The sequence below is a fragment of the Silurus aristotelis genome, assembly GCF_946808225.1.
Source record: "Silurus aristotelis genome assembly, chromosome: 12".
NCBI lineage: Eukaryota > Metazoa > Chordata > Actinopteri > Siluriformes > Siluridae > Silurus > Silurus aristotelis.
The window spans coordinates 23032267-23059040 of record NC_139585.1 but is presented as its reverse complement, the minus strand read 5'-3'; the positions used below and the strand labels follow the sequence as shown (position 1 = coordinate 23059040).

Here is a 26774-nt window from a genome sequence, read left to right as displayed (position 1 = left end):
CTGTCAGTCTGCCTCAGAAGCTCAGAGCTAGTGCTGATCTAATGCCTGGATTCTGTTAAATCCCACCATTAATACTAATCACATCATGAGCCTCTCCACTGCACACAAAAACAGCATGACATCTGCTCCAGGACTGCGGTGAGATTACACGCTTTTGGCCTTTACAGATGCAGGGCAATGAAGTGTTTTGGAGTCAGTGATCAATCGCAAAGTTTATTCAGTCACGCTGTGACATTAGATTTCAAATGGAACATTTGGTTGAGCACATATACACCTTAAACTAGGATTTCACCTCCACCAGATGTAGTGGATTATATCACATTGGTACAGCATGTGGTCCTTTCCCCAGTTTAAAAATACATTCTGCACTGAAATGACAGAAAAGTAATAAAATGTGCAAAAATGTTTTTTTGTTGTTGGTTTTTTTTACATAAACAGCAATATTCATCATAATTTCTTTTACATCTTTTCATTGTCTTTAAAAATTTCTTTCCCATTAATGATAACGGACACTTTTGGTCTGGTCGCATTCAAGTGTTTTGGCATCACCATGATTTTAGCCATCAGCATTTGGAAAAAAAAAATTGAACAAAACTCACAAATAAAAGGCAGCATTGAAAAACAACCACAACAACACACATGCTATGAAGTATACATAAAAATAAACAAAAAAAACCCACCTCCAAAAAGGTATATACCCATTTTTAACACTTTGGAAAAGAGTAAAAACAATTTAAAATACTAAAAAGAAAGCCGAACTGAATATCAAATTCAGGACAGGCCACACCATACAATAATGTCTACATCACGCACACAATCTCTCACTACACTTCTGTTCTTTCTCTTATAACATTCTGGCGACCGTAAAAGCTCATGTCGTTTGGTTAACTGTGGAGTTCAGAAATAAATAGTGTTTGTGCTGCATAAAAAACAAAAACAAAAAAACAACCCTACTGGATGATGAAAGAAACCCACAGCCACTAAGAGAGGAGAATATTAACACTCAAGGCTTCAGTAGATAAAGTTCTTCAGAGTCAGTAGTCACTGGTCAGGGTTGGTATACGTCATGGGGTTCAGTGCAGGCCTCCTTCTCCCTTTAATTTTCAGAGATCCGTAGCGAGTCTGCGACACAAACGGAGATACAAATGATGGTCTTTACATCGTCTCATTTTTCCTGCGCTGAAGATCTTCACACCAGGACATTACTGCAATCAATAACAGTTTCTTGAAATTCTGGTTACTTTTACTCTAATTGCAAATTTCTACTTTTATACTTTTATCTAAATTAAAAACAGCACCTCCTTTCTGTGGATTCTGGGAAGCACTTCTACATTATGACGTGATACTTGCCATTCACAATAGAATCAACGAAAACGGTAATAATGTTTTTATAGGGTGTTCATTCCATGTGGAATAAAAGCGATTCACACCAGCGTGGTGGTAAAACATCAACTGATAAAATGTTCCACTATACAATGATCAGGAATAACTATGACCACCTGCCTAATACAGTAAAACACCGTTGAACGAGCATAATTCGTTCTTGAAAATTTGTAGCCTATTTTAACAAACAAATACACCGCAAATTACCGTACGGCATGTGGTAGTGGTTGACTGCGAGTGTGAGACGCACACCACGCTCGTACTTTTCCACTTTTTCCTTCTTGGTTTCAATGGTAATTCTTTTTACTTTCTTTTTCCCCAGACATTTTGCAAGATTTCTAGTGAAATAAAAATATAACACTAAAAAAAAGTTATGTTTTTGCTGCACTGAACAACGAGAGCGACCGAGTGATACGTCATCAACTAAACGACTGGTGCTTCCTTCGGCCGGAAGTGGGGAACCGGCAGCGTGGGTTTGCTCGTGCCTTCGAAATTTGCTCGCAAAATAGGGTACAATTTTGCGAGCAAGGTCGCTCGTATCTTCGTTTACTCATACAATAGGGTTTTACTGTATTGTGTTGGTCCACCTTTTGCTGCCAAAACAGTCCTGACCCTTCAAGCATTAACACCATTAACTTCTTCAGCAATTTGAGCTAAAGTTCTGGTCTGTTGAATCGAATCACACGGGCCAACCTTCGCTCCTCACGTGCATCAATGTTCATTAACGAGCCTTTGACGAACATTTAACCCCATCAATGGTACACCACTGTTCCTTCCTTGAACCACTTTGATAGATATTGAACACTGCACAGTGTGAACATCCCACAAGAGCTGCAGCTTTGGAGATGCTCTGACCCAGTCGTCTAACAATGACATTAGTCTTGCCCATTTTTCCTGCTTCTAACACATCAACTTTGAGTACAAACTGTTTACTGCTGATAAGAAAGTCGCCTCAAAATACAAACAGATAATGACCCATACCATACAGCAAATGCAATACTGGAGCTTCTTAATGCAATGAGATAAAATGTATTATTTAATGGCGTGAGTGAGTGAGTCACCAAGCCTCAAGCCATTTAAGCAAGCTTTTTATTTTATGGAGACAAAACTGAAAGCAAAAAAAGAGAAACAATAGCTGCAACAATATCTGTCTGGCTGCAGAAAAGGCCAGACAAAGAATCTCAAGAAACCAGCCTTCAGACAGTCATTGATTGTAAAGGATTTGCAACAAAGTATTAAAATAATCACTACATTGTCTACAAAAAAAACCCAGTACGCAATCAAAGCGTACTTGACATGATACCTATAATTACCTTGTAAGTCTGAGAAATGCTGGTGGTGGTGTAAAAGGCAAATGGACAAAAATTGCACTGCTGTCCAAATACTTATGGCCTGGACTGTGTACAGCGCAACAGCTGTTGTTTTTCTGTTGCATTCTTTTTTTTTTTTTGCAAGAAAAAAAGGATTCAAACATAAAAGCAGGCAAAGCTATACATTTTCATCTTTCTTTAAAAAAAATAAAAAATTACATATTCAGATTAAAAAACATATTTAACATAAAATTGAAGTGAAAATTGATTTCTCTGCACTATATCTTTCTTATCTCTATCTCACCTGCACCACTTTAAAACAAAGATATATATATTTGTATCTATTAAGGCTCTGAATAAGGCAGGACAAGTGAATTTCTTTTGAATAAACATTTTTAGCATACGCACGTCTTTCCGAAGTTTGGTGCGCGTCACTTTGGTGCTTTGAGATCTCCTGAGGCCGCGCTGACTTACGGCTTCGTCTTCAGAGAACACCGTCTCGCTATCGTCATCACCTCGGTGGTCCTCCTCAGCGTCCTCGTAGTAATCTGAGAGAAGAAATACATATGCAGATTAGCATACAGGACAGATATAGAACCTAGAGGCCCAGAGACAATGAGAGATCCTTTGTCCAATTCCCAGGCTGGTCCTGGCACAGCTTTCTCCCTGAATGCATTGAAGACTTTGGAGCACCAGCCTGTGCCAGTGTGCTGCACATGTCAGTCAAGCGACCTCGCCACAATACAGCCTGTGACACATCCCTTCAAAATCCAACAGCAAGACCATCAAGCAGGCAGTGAACTTACTGTTTTTGTGCATCACATTTGACCACATGGGGGCAGAAGAGATGCAGCAACTGCCTGAGTCTCACCTCTGAGCTTCCTTTGTTCGACTGCAGACCTCAACAAATGTTTTCCATTAGTGAACCAGAACAACTTTCTCTGACTATGGCAGAGACCATTCTGCATAGCAATTTATTATTATTATTATTATTATTATTATTGTTTATAATAATAATTGAGCAATACACAGCCTGGTCATGAGGTCTGTAATTACTGAGGTTATAAGAATACTTCAGATTATAAAAGCATCTGCTGACGATGCACGCCAAGAGATAACGTGTCGTGGATGAAAGCGAATACGTAACTCACCATTTAAAACGCCATTATATTCTGCAGTGCTCCATTTTCTGGCCTTTAATCCGATTAGACGTGCTAGTCTTCAGGTCTGAATGGTCACAAACACCTCAGGCCTCATATGACTGAGGAATGTGACTGATTGAAGGAAAAGGGAGGAGGGAAGAGGACGAGCGCTTGAAGCAAAGAACAAAGAGAGCCACTTGCCACTTTGACGGTGTTCCCTCAGCTGACCCCATTCCTTTACAAACACCAAAAACGGGGCTTTTAATGAGCGCTGACTGAATGACACAGCCGCTTTTATCTTCTCGGTCATCTTTTTGAATGAGGGGAAAAAAAAAAAAAAAAAAAAGAATCCTACAATTAGCGGCTCGCTTAATCAGCACACAACCTTGGCCGTCTCTCTTTCTGGCGGTGACATTTTGCAGTGACTCGCTTTATTGTGGCTCCGTCGCAGATGAGAAGAAAATGACCTGGATGCTGGCGGAATTTCAAATGTGACTAGCGCATTAGCATACCGAGATAGAGTGCATTAGGTATTCTGCTCAGATGACGGCTTACAAATACCCCCCCCTTCCCTACCCCCTTCCACCGCTATAAATTCGCACAAACCGCCAAGCTTTCTTGCTCCGAAAGCGCCGCCTTTGCTTTATTATCCTCTACCGCTCGAGATGAATGCGGAATCCTTTCTATTTGCTGCAAAGAGCTGGGAGCGGATAACAATGAGCTTTGTTGGATGTGGTCAAAATACCCTCTTTGAGAGGCTCTGTCGGCGTTTACATTCCGCAGAGATCGTACTCTGTAACGCCAGACAAGCTTAGGACTTGGTTAAGCAAGACACACTTCATATTTAACACCTACAGAGGTGGCACTAATGAACCCGCCAGGCAGACGAGTGTGGGGACCAAAATGAATGGGCTAAAAAAAATACCCGCTACTTCAATTCAGTAATTAGAGAACAGCATGTTAATCATTACCATTTACAGTAAGCCGAGATTACCGTACCGACTCTGTCGTGCTGAGTGGAGACTATTGCTCTCCTGGCTGGATTGGAACTGGAGTAGGAGGAGAACTGTCCCCCATCCCCTTCATCCTGCGGGATCTGAGTGAGGTCAGCCATGCTGAAACTTCTCAGCTTCTCCGTGATGGCTCCCTGACCCTAAAGAGAGCAAACATAACATTAAGCATCACACGCTGACCTTTGTTGACCAGGACATGATTGCATTACGATTACAAGAGCACCACGTTAACAAGCATGCGTGTGGACGAATGTTTTAAACGTCTAAATGGGCTACGGTGATGGAGAGCCGTTGCTAGTGCAATTATGTGAGAGCGCATGAATGAGCTGATGTAGAGTGTGCCATGATGGAGAGATCGTTAGTGGTTTACACTGTATGTGTGAATCTGTTTGAACAGTTTATAAAGAAAAAGGAAATAAAGGATTTCCTTTTCCCCCATGCTGTAGACTGGATACCATTACCTCCACTGGAGATAGCAGGAAGGCAGAGTTCCTATAGGACAGTGTGTCAGTAAAAGGTAGAGAGAGAGAGAAAAAGATTGAAACCAGGGTTAGGGTCCAGAATGGAGAAGATAAACAAGGTGTGAAATAAGGTTGAATCAGAAGAGAACAATATAATGTTTAGAATTATCCCTTTTTTCCCCCTTTTGAAAAGTACCCTTCTCCCTCTTCTGTAATAATATAAATGCCGATTTGGGGATTTTCACGAATAGCACGATAGACCAAAAAACTTATAGGAACTTGTTTTTATATTGAAAAAATAAAATTTATTGATTATAAAATGAAGTAAAATGTTAATACAGTACACATAAAATAGCATTTTTGGGCTGGTGTCCGCTTACCAGGGTTATTCTGTTTGTATTACATTTTGGGGCCCTGTGTATTTTATATATATATATATATATAAATACGAAACTTTACGATTTATGTTGCAATGAGGGCGCTAAAAAGTTAAGGAAATAAATATGAAGGGAATAATTGACTGTCTAAAATTCTATATTAAAGAGAAACTGTATATACATAAATAATGGCCATAGAATCACCAGATACATTTACACAAACACACTAGGTGAACAAGAGCTATAGCGCGCACACACGCGCGCACACACACGCGCACACACACGCGCGCACACGGTCATGCAGTTCGTCACTTGCCTTGACAGCTGCAGAGACAGCTGCAGTAGCTGCTATACTTAAGCCCTGCTTGCCGAAGTGAAGCATTGTTTCATAGCTGCGCTCTTTAGCCTGAACAATGTAGTCATCGATTTCCTTGAAGCACAACAAAATAAAGGTTAGAGGTTCATGCAGGTAGATTCAGAACAAGATAGCAGAGAAAACTGGGACATGAATCTTTGGTGAGCTGAAAACCTGACTGTCCTAAAACCTGATTTAATATGCCGCTACTACATGTACGTGCTTTTTCGAACATCCCATTCCACATTTAGTTTCCAGTTGCTGTTATTATAACCTCCACTCTTCTGGGAAAATGTTCCACTAGATTTTAGAGTGTTGAACAAGGTTGAGGTTCACCCATCAGTACAAACCGATGCGTAAGTCTTAAGCGGCCAAATTGGGAACCAGGTCAGAGCTCTGTAGTGGAATCAAGATCTTCCACTTTAACCCATGTAAAGCAAATCTTCATGGAGTTGGCTTTGTGTACACGCTGAAACGTTTGGGTCTCCGAGTTTAAGTGAGGGGGAAAATGTAGTGTTACTGCATCCAATGGCATTCTATACTATTGTGTGCCTTCAAATTTGGTATAACAGTTTGAGAAAGAATCACATATGGCTAGGAATAAAAAGACAGGTCTCGATCCTTTTGTCCATATAGTGAATTAGCATAAGGACAAACTTACAATTTGTAATTAGAGAAGTATGATGCAGAGCTACATTTGCAAACACTGTCAAATTATGGTCCTTAATTGACACCAACAGGAAGCAACCGCTAAAACTTAATTGCATACATGCTGTGTAGAGTACAGCGTGCAAAACACTACACCGTGCTACGCAGGTACTGACAACTCAAAGTAAAATGTCAAAAAAGAAAGCCACACTGATACCAAGTTCTAATAACGTTAATATACCCTAATATGAAATGATAACACTAATACAATGGATATAAGCCATCAGTGTAAGCAATTAGGGTGAATTAAAAGCGCAATTACTCTTTCTTTGGAAGTTAGAAGAGGATGTAGGATCTTTCTGTAGATTACACTCGCTCCTCTGGTGTAGGGAGACACGAGCCAGATCACACAGGCAATCTTGATTTCATAATAGAGGGGAAACCTTCATACACAGACATACAGACACACAAAATTGCATCCTGTTAATCAGACGAAATAATTACACGCATTAAAGTGCGTATTCCAACAGACTGATTTCACACATCCCAAATTAAAAAAAGCAACTTAATTTCATTAAAGGCCGAGATTGCCTTCCTGCATGCCTTGAGCCAGGGCGCACACCACCAAATCCCCGAATCCAAAGACTTGTTTGTTTGGTTTGACACCAATCACATGCAATCAGCCAAATGAAGCGTTCGAGGCAAGAGAGGTTAATAGGTGTGATTAGTGCGCGGTCAGTCTTACCATGCTACGCTGAGGTCTGTGATGGTTTCCGCTACAGTGTACAGCGCGAACACGATCCAGTACATCATCCAGCGGACCTGCGTTGAAGAGAAACAAATAGGTTAAGGATAAGGAAGAGATTCATAATTACACATTCATGCTGAAACAATAAATACACACACAAAACAGCCTGCACACTTTCTTCCAGGCAGTTTTTTTTATTTATTTGAGGCCCATTAGGTACAATCTGTTTTTTCCCCACCCACAAGATTTGGTTAATTATGGTTAGGTGGGTTCGAGATTTTAAAGTAGTGCGACTCAGGTGCACAAAGCTTCGCCTCGGGATCTACACTGTACAAACAAAAAAGTATTGAAACACCTGACTTTTATTGCCGTATGTGGTTTTTCTTTAAACTGTTACCACAATGCTGGAGGCACACAAATGTATACGCTGTCTTTGGACGCAGTAGAATTTAATGTTGCGTTCGCTTGAACTTTGAAACACAAAACTGTTCCAGCATGGCAATGCCCCTGTGCACAAAGCGAGCTCTATGAAGATATGGTTTACATGGTTTGGAGAAGATCTTAAGTGGCCTGGCTTATAAAGAGCTTTGACCTCAACCCTACTGAACACCTTTGGGAGGAATGTGAACACTGACTGCACCTCAGACCTCCTCACCTCACCTACATCAGTGCCTGACTTTACCAACACCCTTGTGGCTGATAAACACAAATGTCCACAAGCTCAAAATCTAGTGGAACATCTTTCCAGCAGAGTGAAGCACAAATTGTGAAAAATTGTGAAATGTGATGCTCAAAAAGCACATACAGTCCTTGTATACTGGCTAAATGATCTTTGGCTAAGGGCAATTCATTGTTTTTTTTTTCTGTATTATATCACATTGTTAATATCTTTAAATTTATTTGTATAACTTGAAAGTAAATATGGGATTTCTCATGCACTGTACAAATAAATGTTGGTGTATAAAGCTGTTTATCACTAAAGATATGAACACAACCTGAATTAATGCACAACTTGTCAAATCTCAGAATGGCAGTCATCATAGTAGCAGAGTCCAAGTTTGAGAATATTAAAAACCCGGCCTGCTTACAAGCTCTTTTACATTCAGTGTGGGCAGAAGCCTAATCACGCAGAGTGGTTTCTTAACGCAAATCCAATCACACGTTTCTTCCTGGCACGAGATGGAACACAGTGAAGTGTAACAGAAAATCATTACGGCCGTGACTTTAATTTCCATTCCTGTTCTCGTTCTCATTTTCTCTCCGTCCTTGTCATTCCCCCTTGGTGTCTCTCTCGCGCTCTCTCTCTCTCTCTCTCTCGCGACAGGGCCTGTTTTGTATGCTCTGCCTCGTGTAGCTAGTCTCGGCTCGGAGCAGCGGCAGGCTTTCACAGAGCTCCTTAGCATTTCAATTTCAAAAGGTAGCGCAGATGATCATGTGATCCCCCAGCCTTGGGCTGAGCCTCTCCGGCATATTAGGTGATATTTTCAGCTTGGCTGAACAAAGTAAAACGAATCAATGTGCAGGCCGCGTCACAAGCCTGACAGGCGGCATCGCGTTTAATTGCTGACCTCCTCGTGAACCTGCTCTGGGTTTGAGAATGAACGATGGATTGCATTAGCCCAGGGGAATCGCTGTTGTGTGGCGGTGACAAACTATCAACTGAAAATCAGCTCGCCATCATGCAAGAGCACAAAAATAATGCCGGTTCTCCTTGTCATTGCTAACAGCTACAATAAAATTGACCTCAATTAGGTCAAGTGGATTTTTTTACTCGCTATAATCCTCCGGACATTCAGCAGTCAGCAATTACCCGGCTTTCATTACAGAGGTATGCAGGATGTAAGCAGAAGCAGAGTGTTCTACCTTACAGGAGGGGGAAATGTGAGAGAACAGTGCTTCGAGAGCTGCAGCTGTGGGCCGCCGTCCAACACAAGCATTCCTTTCCTGTCCAACCCCGCCTGAGGACTCGCACTGACGGCTCCTCTAAAAAGCAGGCTTAGCAACAATCTGTTTCTGCAGCTAGCCTGAGCGTAGAAACACTACACTCTGTCCATACAATCATGAAATCATTTGGTGTTGACAAACAAAGTAATATTCTTATGCATGAGAAAAAACGTAGCTTAATCGCGAAAGGCCTGAGATTCTGTTAAAACGCCGTTAAACTTCAGGAAAAAAAGGAATAAAGAAAAAACAACACCCGAGCACAAAGCATAATTTGTCTGGGCTATTTTGGACATGATTTGAAGAGTCTCTGAATTACTGGTCTGCCATTCAGTCTACTCTGAAAGACAAGCGTGACCGCAGCCAGGCCATGTTTGGGGAGTTGCAAAAAAAAAAAAATTGCTTTTGTGGTCGAATGCTCTTTATTCTGTTTTCCAGTGGCAGTTAAATTCGGTCTCCGTTCCATTTGAACACAACATTTTAGGGAATGGCATAAACATCTGTACCCTGAAATTGGGCGTTTTCTCTTCTGTAAATTTGCATTTAATGCATGACACTGGTGAAGTGAGGCAACACAAAGCTAATAATATTTGTTTTCTTTGGGTGGGGGCTTCTTTTTTGTTATGTATATAATTCCATATATAATTCCACATGTGTTAATTCATAGTTTTGATGCCTTCAGTGTGAATCTACAATTTTCATAGTCATGAAAATAAAGAAAACTCTTTGAATGAGAAGGTGTGTCCAAACTTTTGGTCTGTACTGTATATATGAGATATACAGTGGGTACGGAAAGTATTCAGACCCCCTTAAATTTTTCACTCTGTTATATTGCAGCCATTTGCTAAAATCATTTAGGTTCATTCTTCTTCCTCATGAATGTACACATAGCACCCCATACTGACAGAAAAACACAGAATTGTTGACATTGTTGCAGATTTATTAAAAAAGAAAAACTGAAATATCACATGGTCCTAAGTATTCAGACCCTTTGCTCAGTATTTAGTAGAAGCCGCCTTTTGATCTAATACAGCCAGGAGTCTTTTTGGGAAAGATGCAACAAGTCATTCACACCTGGATTTGGGGATCCTCTGCCATTCCTCCTTGCAGATCCTCTCCAGTTCTGTCAGGTTGGATGGTAAACGTTGGTGGACAGACATTTTTAGGTCTCTCCAGAGATGCTCAATTGGGTTTAAGTCAGGGCTCTGGCTGGGCCATTCAAGAACAGTCACGGAGTTGTTGTGAAGCCACTCCTTCGTTATTTTAGCTGTGTGCTTAGGGTCATTGTCTTGTTGGAAGGTAAACCTTCGGCCCAGTCTGAGGTCCAGAGCACTCTGGAGAAGGTTTTTGTCCAGGATATCCCTGTACTTAGCCGCATTCATCTTTCCCTCAATTGCAACCAGTCGTCCTGTCCCTGCAGCTGAAAAACACCCCCACAGCTTGATGCTGCCACCACCATGCTTCACTGTTGGGACTGTATTGGACAGGTGATGAGCAGTGCCTGGTTTTCTCCACACATACCGCTTAGAATTAAGGCCAAAAAGTTCTATTTTGGTCTCATCAGACCAGAGAATCTTATTTCTCACCATCTTGGAGTCCTTCAGGTGTTTTTTAGCAAACTCCATGCGGGCTTTCAGGTGTCTTACACTGAGGAGAGGCTTCCGTCGGGCCACTCTGCCATAAAGCCCCGACTGGTGGAGGGCTGCAGTGATGGTTGACTTTCTACAACTTTCTCCCATCTCCTGACTGCATCTCTGGAGCTCAGCCACAGTGATCTTTGGGTTCTTCTTTACCTCTCTCACCAAGGCTCTTCTCCCCCGATAGCTCAGTTTGGCCGGACGGCCAGCTCTAGGAATGGTTCTGGTCGTCCCAAACGTCTTCCATTTGAGGATTATGAAGGCCACTGTGCTCTTAGGAACCTTAAGTGCAGCAGAAATCTTTTTGTAACCTTGGCCAGATCTGTGCCTTGCCACAATTCTGTCTCTGAGCTCTTCAGGCAGTTCCTTTGACCTCATGATTCTCATTTGCTCTGACATGCATTGTGATCTGGAAGGTCTTATATAGACAGGTGTGTGGCTTTCCTAATCAAGTCCAATCAGTACATTCAAACACAGCTGGACTCAAATGAAGGTGTAGAACCATCTCAAGGATGATCAGAAGAAATGGAAAGCACCTGAGGTAAATATATGAGTGTCACTAAACAAATGTGACAAGTCTAAATTACTTCTAATCCTCAGTTAAAAAAATATTCTAATTAAACCCGGATTGTCTTGCAATCTGGACACGGCGCAAGCTTTTCCCTCTTAGCTTCACCATTCAGCGATGTGCTTGAGCCACCTGTATATTGTTTAGAGTCGTAACCAAAACAAAAACACAAACTGTAGAGTGAATCAGAGCATCACTATGAGCATTCATATCCAATTTTCAAGCTCATTCAGCAAGACTGAGCACATGCCCCCTCGCTGACAACAAGCTTGCACAATGTTTTTTGTGTCCCAGAAAAACCTTGAGTGGAAAGAAACTTTTTATTTTTAAAAACATGGGACTTTTTTAGTTTGGCTGTAATTAAGCTCACATGCAGCAGGATCACAGAGGAGCACAGTTGAGCTCCGAAATCCAGCTGAGCTCAGCATTTAAGTAGGCGCAGGCTCCGCTCTCGCTCAAGGATGGAGATATATATATTATATAAAAGTAGTAAAAACGTACATCATTTCCACCAATTTGAAAGAAACCCCCGTGCGCACGCATGCGCTTTAGAGTGATAATGGTGTTTGGTGTTTTAGGGATAATTGGAGAAGCTGCGAAATGTATTTAGAGGGAAGAAAAAACTAACAAAACAGACTTTTTTAATATAAGTAAATGCAATTATGACTACTCATACAATCAAATCGATTTCAGAGCTTTATAATGAAATGCATCACATTTCCATACAGGGGAATTAAACAGGGAATGAGATGTTTGCTTGTGCAATATAATTTAATCACCTCTAAATATTACATTGTTAGAACATCAAGTTCTGTTTACTTCAGTTATGTTACATTGCTGGAACATGCCACATTCTTACAAATTTGGAACAGGAGAGGGTGCTTATATATAAAAAAAAATAATAATAATAAATTGACCAAATAAGCAGCCTTGTTCTCCTGAATAAAAAGATAGATGAGCAAATAACACTAAGGGAATATGATGAATAGAAATGGATTAAATATGCTTTTTGATCTGTGGCCTTGTGGCTATTCGACAGCTTGTCTGGGATTATGTTGGAAATGTATTTATGCATCACAGTGGAATCACTTAAGATCCACCTTCACAACCGCCACTGCCAGCAAGCAGTTCCTAGCTGCACAGTTGATATTACTCTGACCACCAGTACTGTTAAAGGAAATACTCACTTTTCAGCCTTTTGATCTGTCTGTGATGAAGTAATCGATTACTGTGTATTTTTTAAAAGGTCAATTGTAGGGGTGTAATGTGCATCGTAAAAATATGCAACGCACACTGGGTATGAAAGTATTCAACTAACTACGCATTTGATGTAACTGCACTGTTTAAACAGCAGAGGTCCAATTCAGCACATCCCATTAAAGCATATAAATAACTCTGGGGTTACAATGAGCCACAAGCATAACGGGGTTATACAATAATCTTGTAACCCTTATAAAGTACTCTTCCACAGATTTCAAACATGTTGGGTGCAAAGGATGGAAATTTTAGCTGACTTTGTAGCTCTATAGATCAATCAAAATAATGCCTCAGTTCATTCAGTTTAAATCACTGAAATGTTCTCAAATTATCAAAATGTTAAGTATAAAGTAAAGGTCAGCCGATGTGGAATTTTTCTCTAGGAGACGCCAATGCTGATATTTTGAAATTAAGGCAGCCGATGGGGGATATATGATGCCGATTATTTTGGATGATATGCCTGGCCGAATTTTCTTTTTTTCCCCCCTCCCCTTCATCTCATAAAATCTTACAGTTAATTAACAAGATATGATAGAAAAAAAAAAAACGCTTAAAGTAAACCTTTATTAAACAATAAATGCCTTTTCAATCAGTGAACTTGTTACTAGGTTTTGTTTGGTCCAGCTTTTTTTTGTAGTTTCTGTATGACGAATCAGCGGTGCAGAAAGAAAACTCAGATTGGCTATTTATCTTATAAAATGAGCTCATGAGAAAAAAGCAAGAAAAATTCTTGCTCTTATCTTTGCAACTCAGCAGACGTGATTGAAAAAAGTTACATGGATCCGATAGTAACGATCGCGGGAGGTGTAAACACTGCTTGCTTCATGTACAGTTTTAGCTCTTCCGGTTTCCCTTTTGGGGCGCTAAAACACACTATTCCCACCTGCTGGTATGGGAGAGTTATGTTGCCTTACTTGTGCGCAGAATGTACACACAGTTTGATGTGTCAGAGGCACCTGCCTATTATATCGGCCAATAATGATAATGTAAAAAAAACGGCCCAATTAATTGCCCGTCCGAGCAACCAGGCGACCTCTAGTACAAAGTAAGTACAAGTAAAACTAATTATAATGCACGGTGAGGTTTTTACTTTTAATATTTTCCCTTTAAATTTTGTTTAAAATATTCTGAGAATCAAAGTGAATCGAAGTGCACCATTAATAAACTGTAAGCAAAAGGGGGGGAAATCAATATTGCACAGGAATTATGTAATATTTAAAGCATAATTAATAAATTGCTTGATACAGAAGACAAATCAATAACAGCTAATGGGCAAAATAAGCACTTTTTTCACGAAACAAAGCAACCACAGATTTCGCATTGAATACATAAAAGGGTTTTGCATGACTGACTCAAAATACATGGATAATATCTTCCTTTATGCTTAAATTTCTTTCCCTTACAGTCTTACTAGTTGATCTGAATGCTCAGTGAAGGGATGTACTGTAGCCAAAAAACTTGCAAAAACGCTGGTCTAATTCACTGGAGGATATCCTCCAAATCCCTGCGATAACGCATACCAGTAACCTCAGAAAAACTAAGAGCAACAGAGACAACAGCAACGAGAGAAAAACAATCCAAAAAGGTAATTGCTGCGTTACTAGGACTATTCCCATAGTGACACCAGCAGCCTCGATATAGCCGTAAAGCATAGAGATAAAGCTGGTGCAAAACAAAAGCGAATAAAACCCGAGACACCCTCAGGCAACCTCTTTCCACAAGAGATTATTTGTGTAAATCCAAATCAAACATTAACCCCCTAGACAGCAACAAGTTCTTTCTGGCAGTGAGGCAAAAGTCATGAATCAGTAAATATCTTCATTTTACTGTTTTCAGTGTTCCATCTATAATCAAATTTGTGTGTAAAAATTATTCACACTGGTAGTAACAGCCTGTGACTGTAGTTTGTGGTCTGCAGCTGCACTAAATCTCTATGTCTAAATTAATAACAAAGCATTCATTCATTTATATCACATGGACAGACAGAAGACAGACAGGCAGACAGATAGATTACAAAAGTTAGTACATCTCACATTTAAGCAACCATTTTAGTATATCTTTTCAAGGGACAACACTATAAAAATGAAACTTGAATATATATCTGAGGATTTGAGAATTAGAATTGTGGATCTCCACAAAAATGCCTTGGTTATAATAAGATTGGTAACATACTGAAACTGAGTTACAGTACAGTGGCCGGGGTCATACAGAGGTTTTCTAACACGGGTTCCACTCGGAACAGAGCTCGCAAGGGTCCATCAAAGAAGTAGAGTCCTCGAGCTGAGTGCCATGTGCAGAAGCTGCTTCAAAATACAGAGACATGAGTGCTGAAGCATTGCTTTAGAGGTCCGCTTGCCAGTGCTCGGACCATACGCAGCAAACTGCAACAAGTTTGTTTGCAGGCCGTTGTCCTGTCCAAGAGCATGAATCACTGGACCCATGTCCTGTGGTCTGATGGGACTAAGATAAACTTGTTTGGCTCATGATGCCCTCCTTTCGGTAGCAGCATTTTGTCAACATAATGACAACTGCCTTGCTAAGGAAGCTGAAGGTGATAGAGTGACCAAGTATGTCTCCAGACATTAAATTTTTTTAGCACCTCAAGGAGAAGGTGAAGAAGCGCCATGTGTCTAACATCCAGCAGCTCTGTGATGTCATTATGGAGGAATGGAAGAGGAACCCAACTACAACCTGTACAGCTCTGGTGAATTCCATACCCAGGAGGATTAAGGCAGTGCTGGAGAACAGTGGCACTTAAACTTAAATATTGACACTTTGGACACAGGTTCACTTAGGGTGTATTCACTTTTGCTCCCAGCTATTGACACAAATGGCTGTATGTAGAGGTATTTTTGGTAATTTCTTGGTATTTTTGGAGGACAGTAAATCTGTACGGCCATACAATATATATTATTGAATATATTCAAGTATTATTCTATAGTATAGTACTTCGAGAAAATATACAAAATGAGAGAGAGAGAGAGAGAGAGAGAGAGAGAGAGAGAGAGAGAGAGAGATAATCATATACTATATAAGTATGAATCATTACTCATTCATGAATACACTACATGGCCAAAAGTATTCAGACATCAGACTTTTCCAGTGAAGTAGTTCTTTACCAAACTGTTACTACAAAGACATTTGTAGATGTCGTCTTTGGATGAGGTAGAATAAAATGTTCCCTTCACTTGAACTAGGAGACCTGTTCCAGAACAACAATGCTCCTTTGCTCACTAATGTGCGGAGAGCTCGACCATGGTGCAGCCACAAGTGACCAAAAGTTCAACAGAGCCAATCTGTGTGGAAGTGAAATCAATCTAGCGGTTTTGGATTCGTCATATGGTCCATTTCTACTTGCGGGATATTTCAGAAACCATGTCAAAGCATTTTGTTATGTTGAACCAGGGTGTTATGTATGATCAAAAGAAAGACATCAATGCTCAGTTATTTCTCCGTATATGTAAATGCTGATTATCCCCGAACATCCATCACAAGCACAGTGCACAAATGTTTTGTTTATACTCATTTGAATATATTCAGGGCAGTAATATTCCAATGACCACAAACAAATGAGAGCCAAAAGAAATTCAAACAAGTGCAATAAGTCAGGTTAAATGTATGCACACTAAATCATCAAAGTACATTAAAAAAAGAACTGCTTAGAACATTAATAAATCCAGCTGCTTGTCAGCATGTGTGTGTGTGTGTGTGTGAGCGAGCTCGGGCATTGTTTTCCGAAAACGCTGTTGTGTTTACGCACAGAAGACTCCTGACGCAAATCAGCATCACAGCATGTGAATGTTAATCTGAATCGGGCCTGCAGGCTGCCGCCCTCACACACCCTCACACATGCGTGGGCTTGCACAGAAACATAACTGAAAGAACATGCTTCTCAGATAAATACTGGTACAAAACAAACCATGAAGTCAGCACAGGTAGTTTTTACACTACACAGCCAAAAGTATGTGGACATCCGTCCATCACACCTGTATGGGTTATTCCAGATTTAGACCTCATTACCGCCACTCTTCTTGAAAGATGTTCCACCAGATTTTGGAGTGTGGCTGTGGGGATTTGTTGACATTTAGCCATTAGTTCAGGTGCTGATGTTGGGCAAAATAACCAGTTTTTCCTAAAATTGTTCATTGGGGTTTAGGTCAGGGCTCTTTTGGACTTCATCCATAACAACCTTAGCGTGCAGGAGCATTGCCATGCTGGAACAAGCTATTATGGGATTGAAATGAATCCTAGAACTTTTTTCCTCCCACCAATATTTTCTGGATCGTTTGTGCGGTTGAGAACACAGCAATCACGCTCTAGCACGGTTCGATTGCAACTGATTGAACTCGGGATCGATGAAACTGCAGGACGTGAACAAGCATGCTGTGTGATGTGGGTCTGGCCAATGAGCGAAAGTTTTGGGAGCAACCGACCTGTCATACAACCCTTTCTGGCAGGGTTTTCTGACTTTTTTTTGGTTCCTTTCATATAATGTTTTATGAAAGACCAATATAACCAGCAAAGAAGGCAACGAAGAATCGATTCGTACTTTACAGGACAGACCAGCATGTGTTCAGGCGAGTCATTGTGACTCGCAATATGTGCATTTACTTACATATTCTTTGACATTTTTGGTTTTCACCGCTTTGTACGAGTAGTACGCTGGGTACAGGGTTCCGAACAGCAGCCTGAGAAGAAAAAAGAAAAATATATTAGTTTCTTCGCATGATGAATTGCCTGTCAGAAGTGCAAGTGATAGTTATGTTTACACTAAGTGATCCCTTCAGCCAGCCGCTTTGTGTGTCCTGTGCTATTGAGAGCCACCCACTGAATTCCTCCCACTCACTGCGTTCGCAAGATAAACAACAAGCTCCTTCTCACCTCTCTGCTGAAAGCAGCTTAAAAAAACTAGAGAGCGTGAGAAGGAGAGAAAAGACAAAAGACAAAGAATCTAGAATAATCATGTAAAATGCCTAACATGTAGCATAAGCTCCAGCTAATGTGGTTCAGCCTGTGGCTCAGAATTGGTTGAGCTGATCAGAGATCAGATCCACGCAAAAGAACAGACGGGCTCAGGGCCAGACTTTCATGTGAAGACTGCAGCTCCTCAGCCGAGTCTCATTTATTGCCTTCCACTCAGCCAAGTTTTGCGGCGGAGCCTGTGGAATAACCCGCTGTGAAATCTTCCAAAAAGATTGTGGGTCCGGCCCCTCTGCCCCACCCTGCCCCTTAAAGCTGCGTCCACAAAACATCTTCTAAAGGGGCATATTATAGCTGAATGGGGAATGTTAATTACAGATGGGTCTATACAGAAATTCAGAAATGATAATTACAACAGAAACAAGCTCACATAAAAAATAAAAATATTTGTGATGCCTTTTGTTGGATCACAAAATTGCAGTAACGCCACCAATGTTACGATCTACAGCAAAGGAAAAACAGAGCAGCATGTTGGACAAAACTTACCAGGTGTTCTGTTACCACACACACACACACACACACACACACACACTTCATTACTAGTATCTACATTTTACACTTATATATTTTAGATTAGAACTGTGCAGAGCCTCATTAACTATTACTTAATCATCATCATCATTAGCAGCATGATCAGTACACTTCATACTTGTAACAGAATCTTGGAAAAGTCACCACAATTAAATACCATCCAAAAAAATCCAATCTACACTATATGGTCAAAAGTATTGGGACACGTGACTTGTTCAGCCATAACGGTTTCATCCCCAAACTGTTACCACAAAGTTCAAAGCACACCGTTGTATAACATCTAGGAAGATATGCTTTAGGTGGAGTAGAAGATCATGAGTGGCCTGCTACATCAGTACCTGACTTTAACAGCCTTGTGGCTGAATGAGCATAAACCCCTACAAGCACACTATTTTAGTCTGTTTGAAAAACACATCTGGGTTAAGCAGAGGATTTTTTATGCATGCAGTGGTGGACTAAATAGTGAGAGTCAGAAGACAGACAGTGGGGCTTTTGATAAAAATAGAATAAACTCTGTAAATGGGATTTCCTTCCTTTTCTGCTAGTCATCTAACATCAGCCATCATCCCAGACTCTATTCTGGTGCATCCCTATGCTTTCCTTGGCATAAGCGCAAACACTGAACTTGATTGAAACGATTAGCGTAAACATGAACATGTTAATAACAATAGTTTGAATAAAGGTGAGGTATGGAAGATGATAGATAAAAAAAAAAAAAAAACGGATACGCTGGCCTAATGTTAATCTCGGAAGATGTCGAATGTGTGCTTGACCACTACCAGAAATATACCTGGCTGATCGGAGTGGTCTACAAACACTAGCCTGTCAGATATACATGAAATGACTCAGTGTAATTAGATGCAAAAGACCTGGTGAACCTCAGCGCTCCATGGACCTTTACACACGCTGTAGTGTAAGAAAATCCATGTGGTCCAATTCTAATGAAATCCTGCCAGTTATAAATATATTCAAATGAATTTATTACAACAAGCTTCTGGGCATAAAGGCTTGCTTGTGTTTCTGATGAAACTGCTTCATACTGTCAAGCCGCTGTGGGCGAAATTAGCCCGAACAGCCTCATGATGAAATAGCAGAACAGAACGCGAGGAGCCGTGATTATGCATTATGAAATAGATGTTTTCCAAACTGCCTGTAAGACCTTTTGGCACTCACTGGAGCGAATGCACCAAGCTCAGAGGCGAATAAGGAGGAGAAAACGAGAGAGACAGAGAAAAAGAAAAAACACTTCCCCCGTCGTCTGTTTCATGGCCCACATCCACAGATTCACCTTGGCAGCGGTTTATTTTGCTGTTACTATAGAAACAGCAGAGCCGCAGGGATCCTTTCAACGGTGTTTGGTTTCCAGCGCGGGCACACACGCACGCACACACTTCCAACCAGCTACGCTGCATTTTGAAGGTTCGGATAACTGCAACTTCCTTTAATATGGTTCCTGGGGTTAATAGCGGGCATTTCATTCATTTGACTATTGACCTAATCAGCTTTCAATGAGAATTTATTCCATCTGCATGGCATCTGAACAAAGAGAGGTTATTAGCAACACACTGCTACCCAAGCGTTTTCTGATCTCACAAAAGATATGTGGCGACACATTTCGACTTTTAATTTCATTTTTGTTCACTGACCACGTTCAAAACTGAGCAAAAGTGTTGTCAAAATGAATGACGTCGTTTCAGTTGCAAATGCTTTTCTCTTCGTATGCATGTATGTGGACCAAATGCATCTAATGAGCATTTAGACCGAGTGTTACCATAGCAACATAAATCTTTAGAATCCATCCGGAGTATAACTACACAAAAACGCTATGAGGTTAAATACTACAATGAAATGTGAATCCAGCCACACCTGCTGCCTATGCTATCAACCCTCTTGCACATACGTGAGCTCACAGAGACCCATGATGGATTATTGTGGCTCTGTCGGGCAGAACAAAGACAGTAATGCCATCCTTTTAACCCTAACCCATGGCATTATTCAGCCCATAGTTTTATTGTTTACATGAAGGTAAGATTTGATTAGTTCAGTCATTAAACACAGCTTGTGTTACAAAAACTATCACATGGTTTTACACGAAAGGACCGCAACGTTCATTACCTACATATAATACTCATCTCCGAGCAGTTACAATTGGTGGAGCAATGCAACCTTCGCAGCTAAAAGAGCAACTTTAGCCAAATGTTTACTCTTCGGTACATTCTCATCATGCTGAGTGATTCTCATCATCGCTCTGCTCGTTCGCCATCTCTGTGTTTACAGTTAAAACAGAGAGAGAGAGCGAGAGAGAGAAAGAGAAAGAGAGAGAGAGAGAGAGAGAGAGAGAGAGAGAGAGAGAGAGCGAGAGAGCGAGAGAGCGAGAGAGCGTGTACAGGACATAGAAACACATGGCTTTTCAAATGTGATAAAGGGGCAAAAGCCACTTCGCTGGACATTAACACGGGAAAACCAGAAAAGTTTGTAACCCCCCATTAAGTTATAATATGGAGATGATAAGAATGTTAAGGACAAAATAAATATTAAGAAATTAATGATTATATTACATATATTAAATTATATATACACATATTACTCTATATAGCGTACTTTAAATTTCTGTTCATGGTTTGAAAGTGGATACGCGTGTTTCTTTATCTGTATGACGAGTCCAGGCAAGTAAAACTAAGATACATGGGAGAAAAATGTTTGGCTGCTCTGCTCTGCCAGGTTATTAAAGTTCATACAGGATATAAAACTAGCAACAACAAAAAAAAAAAAAAGCAAACAAGACACGTATATTTTTTTGTAAATCTTGAAGCTGCAGACAGCATGTTTCCTGGCGGGTTTGATCTTTTTGCTGTCTCTTTATACATTCCAACTATCGCCTTGTCTATCTGTGATTCCTGATACTGTCTTCAAATCATCCCAAGCCTTTCATGGCCTGAATTACGGATGAGCCTTCAATAATACAAATGTTATACAGGTTGAACTGATTCACAGACATGAGGAGAGTCAGTCAGGGTGAAAGTCATAGCAGGCTTCTATTTTCTTAAGCTTGTGGCCAGAAAAGTGTATTAAATAAAAAAAACATCAGCATCTTTGTGGTTGCACATAGGCATCTGATTCTAAGACTAATAATGACAGAACATTTGCGCTTCCAGCTGAAGAAATCAGCAAGAAAGTAAGAGAGCGATACAGATCAGAAATCTTCATTATTTATATTTATCTGTACATCTTGTTCCATATGCTAAGAGTCTGCAAGCACAATTTCTCTATCAACATTATGAAACCTGTACATCCCTTGTACATTTTAACATTTTTAAAGAGCTGTAGCATCCAACCAGCCACTAACTTTACTTTATAAAAACAGACATCTGGCAATAGTCGCAGGCAAGTCCTTGCAAAAGTGTAACATGATCGTAATAAATCACAATATCAATAATGAATCCTCCAGCCCTATGAGAAAGCAGGGAAAGTTCAATACAATATCTGTAAAAGAGAGAGTCGCTTCAGGTGAGAATTGAGAAGGCGTTGTGCTTGTTCCGTGATTTCTGGTGTAAATGGGATTGAGCATGAAGTGGAATGAAATGGAAAACTAACAACAAAGGGTGTATAACCCTACATTCCACAGAGGCTGGCTAAAGAAAGAGAAATGAAAATGAACATGGTCCAAACAGAGAGTGGTCGATTCTAAACTGAGGAAGAGCTACAGGAAGTTGTAGACTAAACAGGATGACATGAGTAAAATGAAAAGGAAAAGCTGGTAGGGTGGTATTTAGTTTGTTGGTTTCTATTCCCGGTTGTTCAAGCATTTCTATCCTGACATTGGAGTGGTCTCTTCTGGGATGACCCCATCCTCATTCACAGGTTCATGAGGGCTCACTGTATTTTTTATATATATAAAAAAATTTTTTTTTTTAAAAACACAAATAAAAAAAACAGTCTTCACAGTGACCAAATCTTAACCTAATTCAACATCTATGGAAGAAACACCGAGAGAGAAAACATCTATTCAGCAGAACCAAGTTTCACCTTTGTTGCATGAAGCTGTTCTTGCAGTTCATCACAATCTTACTTACTAAAGCACTTTGAGTTTTCCTTAAATTGGTCATGTCTACAGCTACAGTTGATTGTTACACAATGAAGATACAGCAGACAAAAACAGCAGTATAAAGGATGGAGTACAAAAACTACCCACACAGGAAAGACGACTTGTTTTTGCTTCAAGATTTCCAGTGCGATTTTAGCAACATCACAGCCAGAGATCAGGTCCAGACAGTTCCCAGCTAATGAGAGTGTTTAGCAGTGGTCCAAGTGAAATGTGGCTTTAAGTAATTTGGGAGACACACCGAGCTGTTCCCTCAGAGAAGGATCCCACCGAGGTTCTCGCAATGTTTGCATATAAACAGAAAAGCGTAGATTACTGTGTTTTGCAGAAATATTTTTGTAAACAAAAATTGTTGTTTTAAATAACAAACAATAGTTGTTGTTTTTTTTTTTTATAAAGTTTTAAAAAATATGTAGACAAAGACAAATAATAAAAATAAGAGACAAAGACACGCATACATTTTCTATATACAGAACCGTGATTTCAGTGGAAGTCTGACAAGCCGTATCTGAACAGATATATTTTATTTTACTTCTAAGCAATTTATGATTGGCAAAATGAAGACATTTGCCTAAATCATTGTGTTCCTTTATGGAGTGACAATCAACATGGACATGCACACCATGAAAAGTCCATTAAACAACCATTATATTAAACGTTATACGCTCCTATACCTGTGTTTATATACACTATATAGAGAAATGTACTGGACACTGGACTTTTCCAGCCATATGTGTTTCTTCCTCAAACAGTTAACACAAAGTTGGAGTGATGCGAATTTTCCATTCACTGGAACTCGGAGGCTCAAACATGTTCCAGCGTGACAATGTTCCTGTCCACCAAGCAATTCTGTCCTCTCTTATTAATGTTTTTTTTAAATGTGTGTCAGTGACTGGTGTTAAGTCACAAAAGACTTCCAGATAAACAAATGCGCCTCACATTGCCGGTTCGTTCCCAGCGAGACGGACGAGCTTTTCTCTCTGGAGTCTCGGCTCGGGAAGAAACAGATCCTACCCTGCGACTTGTTGAAACGATTTCAGAACACAACCTCACCGTGTGCAGCTGAAAAAATACGCCTGTTAGATGGACCTTGACTTTCTGTTTTAGGTCAACTCAGAGTTTCCTGCTAAGAAACACTGGAGTGCTCCACCCACTCAACCTAAGCCAGATGGAGGCTTGTAACGAAGTGAAGCTACTAGAGCCAAAGTGCCTCTGCTCCAACATCTGGTTCAGCTCACAAACCTGGACCTGTTTCTTCCCCATAAAAAGGCAAAAGAGTAACAAAAGAAAGCAGAGCTCTACCCCCGCTTTACATTTCTTTACAACACACATGGCTAGGCATAAGTCACATTATAGGCTATGTCTTAATTGGGAATCCTGCATGCTAAACAAGTGGATGTCTGTAATAAAAGGTACTATTCGGAGAGTGTGCGGGAAGAGAGGTTGGAAACATGCAAAACTTTGTTGCGCTGAGTGGGAGTCGATGGCGCAAAAAAGTGTTGCTTAACCTGAATGTGTTTTTGCAAAGCGTAAAGGAACCAGCAAACAAACTTCAAGTTTCACTCCTGGTCATCAACTACACACAGAATATGCTTCAAGCCTTCTTTCAAAACCTCTTGTATAACGCTGCTTTATAAAAAAACATTGATTTTGTCATACAAATGTCCTGGAGCATTTGGGGAGCTGGCATTTCCAGCCAATGCATCGCAAGAAACAGGTCTGACTGAACATTACAAAAGGAAGGAAACAAAAGGTAATGCAGTTAGAAGTTCGAGTTTGAGCTGATGAGCACCTTCAATGATTCAGAGTGGAAACAATGCCATCGGTCCTGTTCTTGTTTGGCACCACCGTTTAAACATCGAACGAGAAGAGGAGCGTACGTTCGGGACAACGCAAACATATGACTTTACGACTCGTTTGACACGAAACCAGTCCAAAATGACAGAAGGATACTGTTGGGGGAAAATCTGTATCTGTAAAAAACAATAGCATGAGCACCAAAACCAGCCTGAGAGTTTTAAGTAAATTACATTCAGACTTGAAGGGACGCAACCAAAAACACTAGATAATGTATATTTGCACTACAAAAAGCAGCACACACACTGTGATTGGACCCCTTATAATAAAATCTTTGACCGCAACAAGACATCTGTAAAGACTGTCTGCACATCCCTCAGGCGATACGTCTGCTCTAATCCGGATTAATCTGCAAGTGCATATTTATTTCTAAGCTTCTGTACAGAGGCGTCACTTATATTCAGTGCTCTCTCCAAGTGGATAAAGCAGAAGGTTATTTTATGTTGTAATGAAGTGTGGACCACCAAAAATCAGACCTATTCAGAGACCATGGATTTTTTTTTTTTTTTTTTTATAAATCATGTGACCCCTTGAAATAAAAACAAACAAGACGGGAGACGATGTTCTACTGCAGTTATTTGAAAAACCAACGTCACTTTGTACCCTTCGATCGCCAACTACTCCACCTCCTCATCTGTCCATCTGGGGGTAAAAAACAAAACAAAACTAAAGAGCTCCTCGAAATCACTTCATCGATCCAAAGAGACGGAAAATAAACGCCTGAAATGTGCAGTGTAGTGACCAACGTTTTCAGACTTCTCAGTGTAGACGAGCAAGCAGAAAACTATGGAAAACAGACCAGAAAATAAGCCATCTTTCGATCTACACAGATGAATATGGACGTAAACTTATAATACAAAAGGGAGTAGGTGAAGAGAAATGAGGGAAAACGAAGATACGGTATAAAAGGAGAAAGAGCAGCAATTGGCCTTACATAGTTCATCAAAAAGAAAGATAATGCGAGTTCCGCGACCTGTGCTTATAATAATAAGAAGAAGAAGAGGAGGCAGCAAATCTGGCAACCGTGAGCTATATTGACTTTGTATTTCAGTGCAAACAAGATTTACTTCACATACTTAAAATCTTTGCATGAACACATCTGAGACGTGTACAAAATCCATAGAAAAGTGGGGTTTAGTCAAAGGTCTTCTGTATAAAAGGTACAGATCCCAGGCATATCGCTCTGCACAAAAATAACCAAACAAAATATGCGTTATTAATTACACACTTGCAAGCAATTCAATCTGACTTTACATCAGTTCCTGATTTTAAAAAGCACATACGAATCTAAAAAAGTGTGTCTTGTCTCCCACACACACACAAACACAAAGCTGTATTCATTTATGGTATTTAGCTGACGCCCATATGAGCCATAAACAATCCATCTACTCCGGTGCAACACACACACACACACACACACACACACACACACACACACAGGGTTAACCCCAACCAGGACATTATTGCTCCTTGTTCCTGGAAACAAACAATAAGTTATACCAGGGGTTGCCATGACAGGGATGAGTAACATTCACACTAGTCAGAGTCTTGTGATGCCTCTCTATGGCCTTCAAGAGCAAGGTGTTTTGGGTTCTGGTGGAACATTTCACCTAACACAAGTGTAATCTGACCTAACAGGGCATTTGTTAAGTAAAACGCCAGGATTATGTAAATGTTGTATAATGCTCAACACACCCAGGACTGCTAACAAAGTACGCACAAAGCCTAGCCTTGTGGTTTTCTTTTCATACCTCCTTCCAAGCTCACTGTTTCGGGCTAGCAAGACGGCAAATAGGGTTTCCATTCGTTTTAGATGAATGCACGGGTCTCTGATAGAGGAATGAGGTGGAGGTGGATCTCAGGCTTTTTTACTGATCACATAAAAGCTTCTAGTGAGGAGGCGAAGATTAAAAAAAAAAAAAAAAAAAAAAACAACAGTATGAATGTTGAAATGAGACAGGACTTACACCACGGCCCTCGAGATGATCCACGACACCATGTTCCGTCCAGGCCGCAGGAGCGCATGAGAAGGCAGAATCCGGCCCGGTTACACCACCACAGCCAGCTAGGCTAGACTACGCTAAGCTAAAGCCGTTAGCTCCGAGCTCTATGCTAACACGCACCGCGGTCTTAACTTTCTACAACGAACTCCAACGGGTGACTTTCAGCTCCTGCGATACGTTCTCTAAAAAAATAACAAACAAAAAATAATCCCTACATCTCCCGAGGAGGAGGAAACACCGAACAAATATGGCGCCTGTATACAGAACTGGGCTGGATCACAGCGCGCGACCTAACCGACACCGCTTTTCTGGGCGGAACACGCTCGCGCAGCAAGGTGCACGCGCTGACTTCACGATCCCTTCTGATTTAACTGACCACGCCTTTGGAGCTACGTGATTGGTAGGTATAAATGTATGCGCAAAAATATTGCATAGCGATTGGTTGGAAGCCTTGTCCATCA

General features: G+C 40.6%; 1 protein-coding gene across 2 annotated transcripts; it reads right to left on the bottom strand.

The window, feature by feature from the left end:
* Nucleotides 1–200: 200 nt before the first annotated feature.
* Nucleotides 201–26693, bottom strand: reep3b (receptor accessory protein 3b). Of its 2 annotated transcripts, XR_014536107.1 has the most exons (9): nucleotides 26278–26693; nucleotides 17456–17528; nucleotides 7435–7511; nucleotides 7012–7132; nucleotides 6003–6116; nucleotides 4835–4988; nucleotides 2653–3241; nucleotides 1953–2382; nucleotides 201–1503 (listed from the first exon to the last, which is right to left on the bottom strand). XR_014536107.1 is itself a non-coding variant. In XM_083557013.1 (8 exons), exons 1-8 carry the CDS (start codon nucleotides 26307–26309, stop codon nucleotides 1042–1044), a joined length of 792 nt encoding a protein of 263 aa, XP_083413139.1. In that variant the 5' UTR covers nucleotides 26310–26693; the 3' UTR covers nucleotides 201–1041. The 2 variants fall into 2 exon arrangements, 1 of the variants encoding a protein (XP_083413139.1); XM_083557013.1 differs by lacking the exon at nucleotides 1953–2382 and having other exon boundaries at nucleotides 201–1122; nucleotides 3102–3241.
* Between the last annotated feature and the right edge of the window lie 81 nt (nucleotides 26694–26774).

Coding starts and splice junctions, on each gene's coding strand:
- reep3b (XM_083557013.1), bottom strand. CDS start 26,309: ATGGTGTCGTGGATCATCTCGAGGGCCGTGGT. Junction 7,512..17,455: donor CCAAAAATGTCAAAGAATAT/GTAAGTAAATGC, acceptor TCTTCAACGCAG/GTCCGCTGGATGATGTACTG. Junction 3,242..4,834: donor CACTCAGCACGACAGAGTCG/GTACGGTAATCT, acceptor TTCTTCTCTCAG/ATTACTACGAGGACGCTGAG.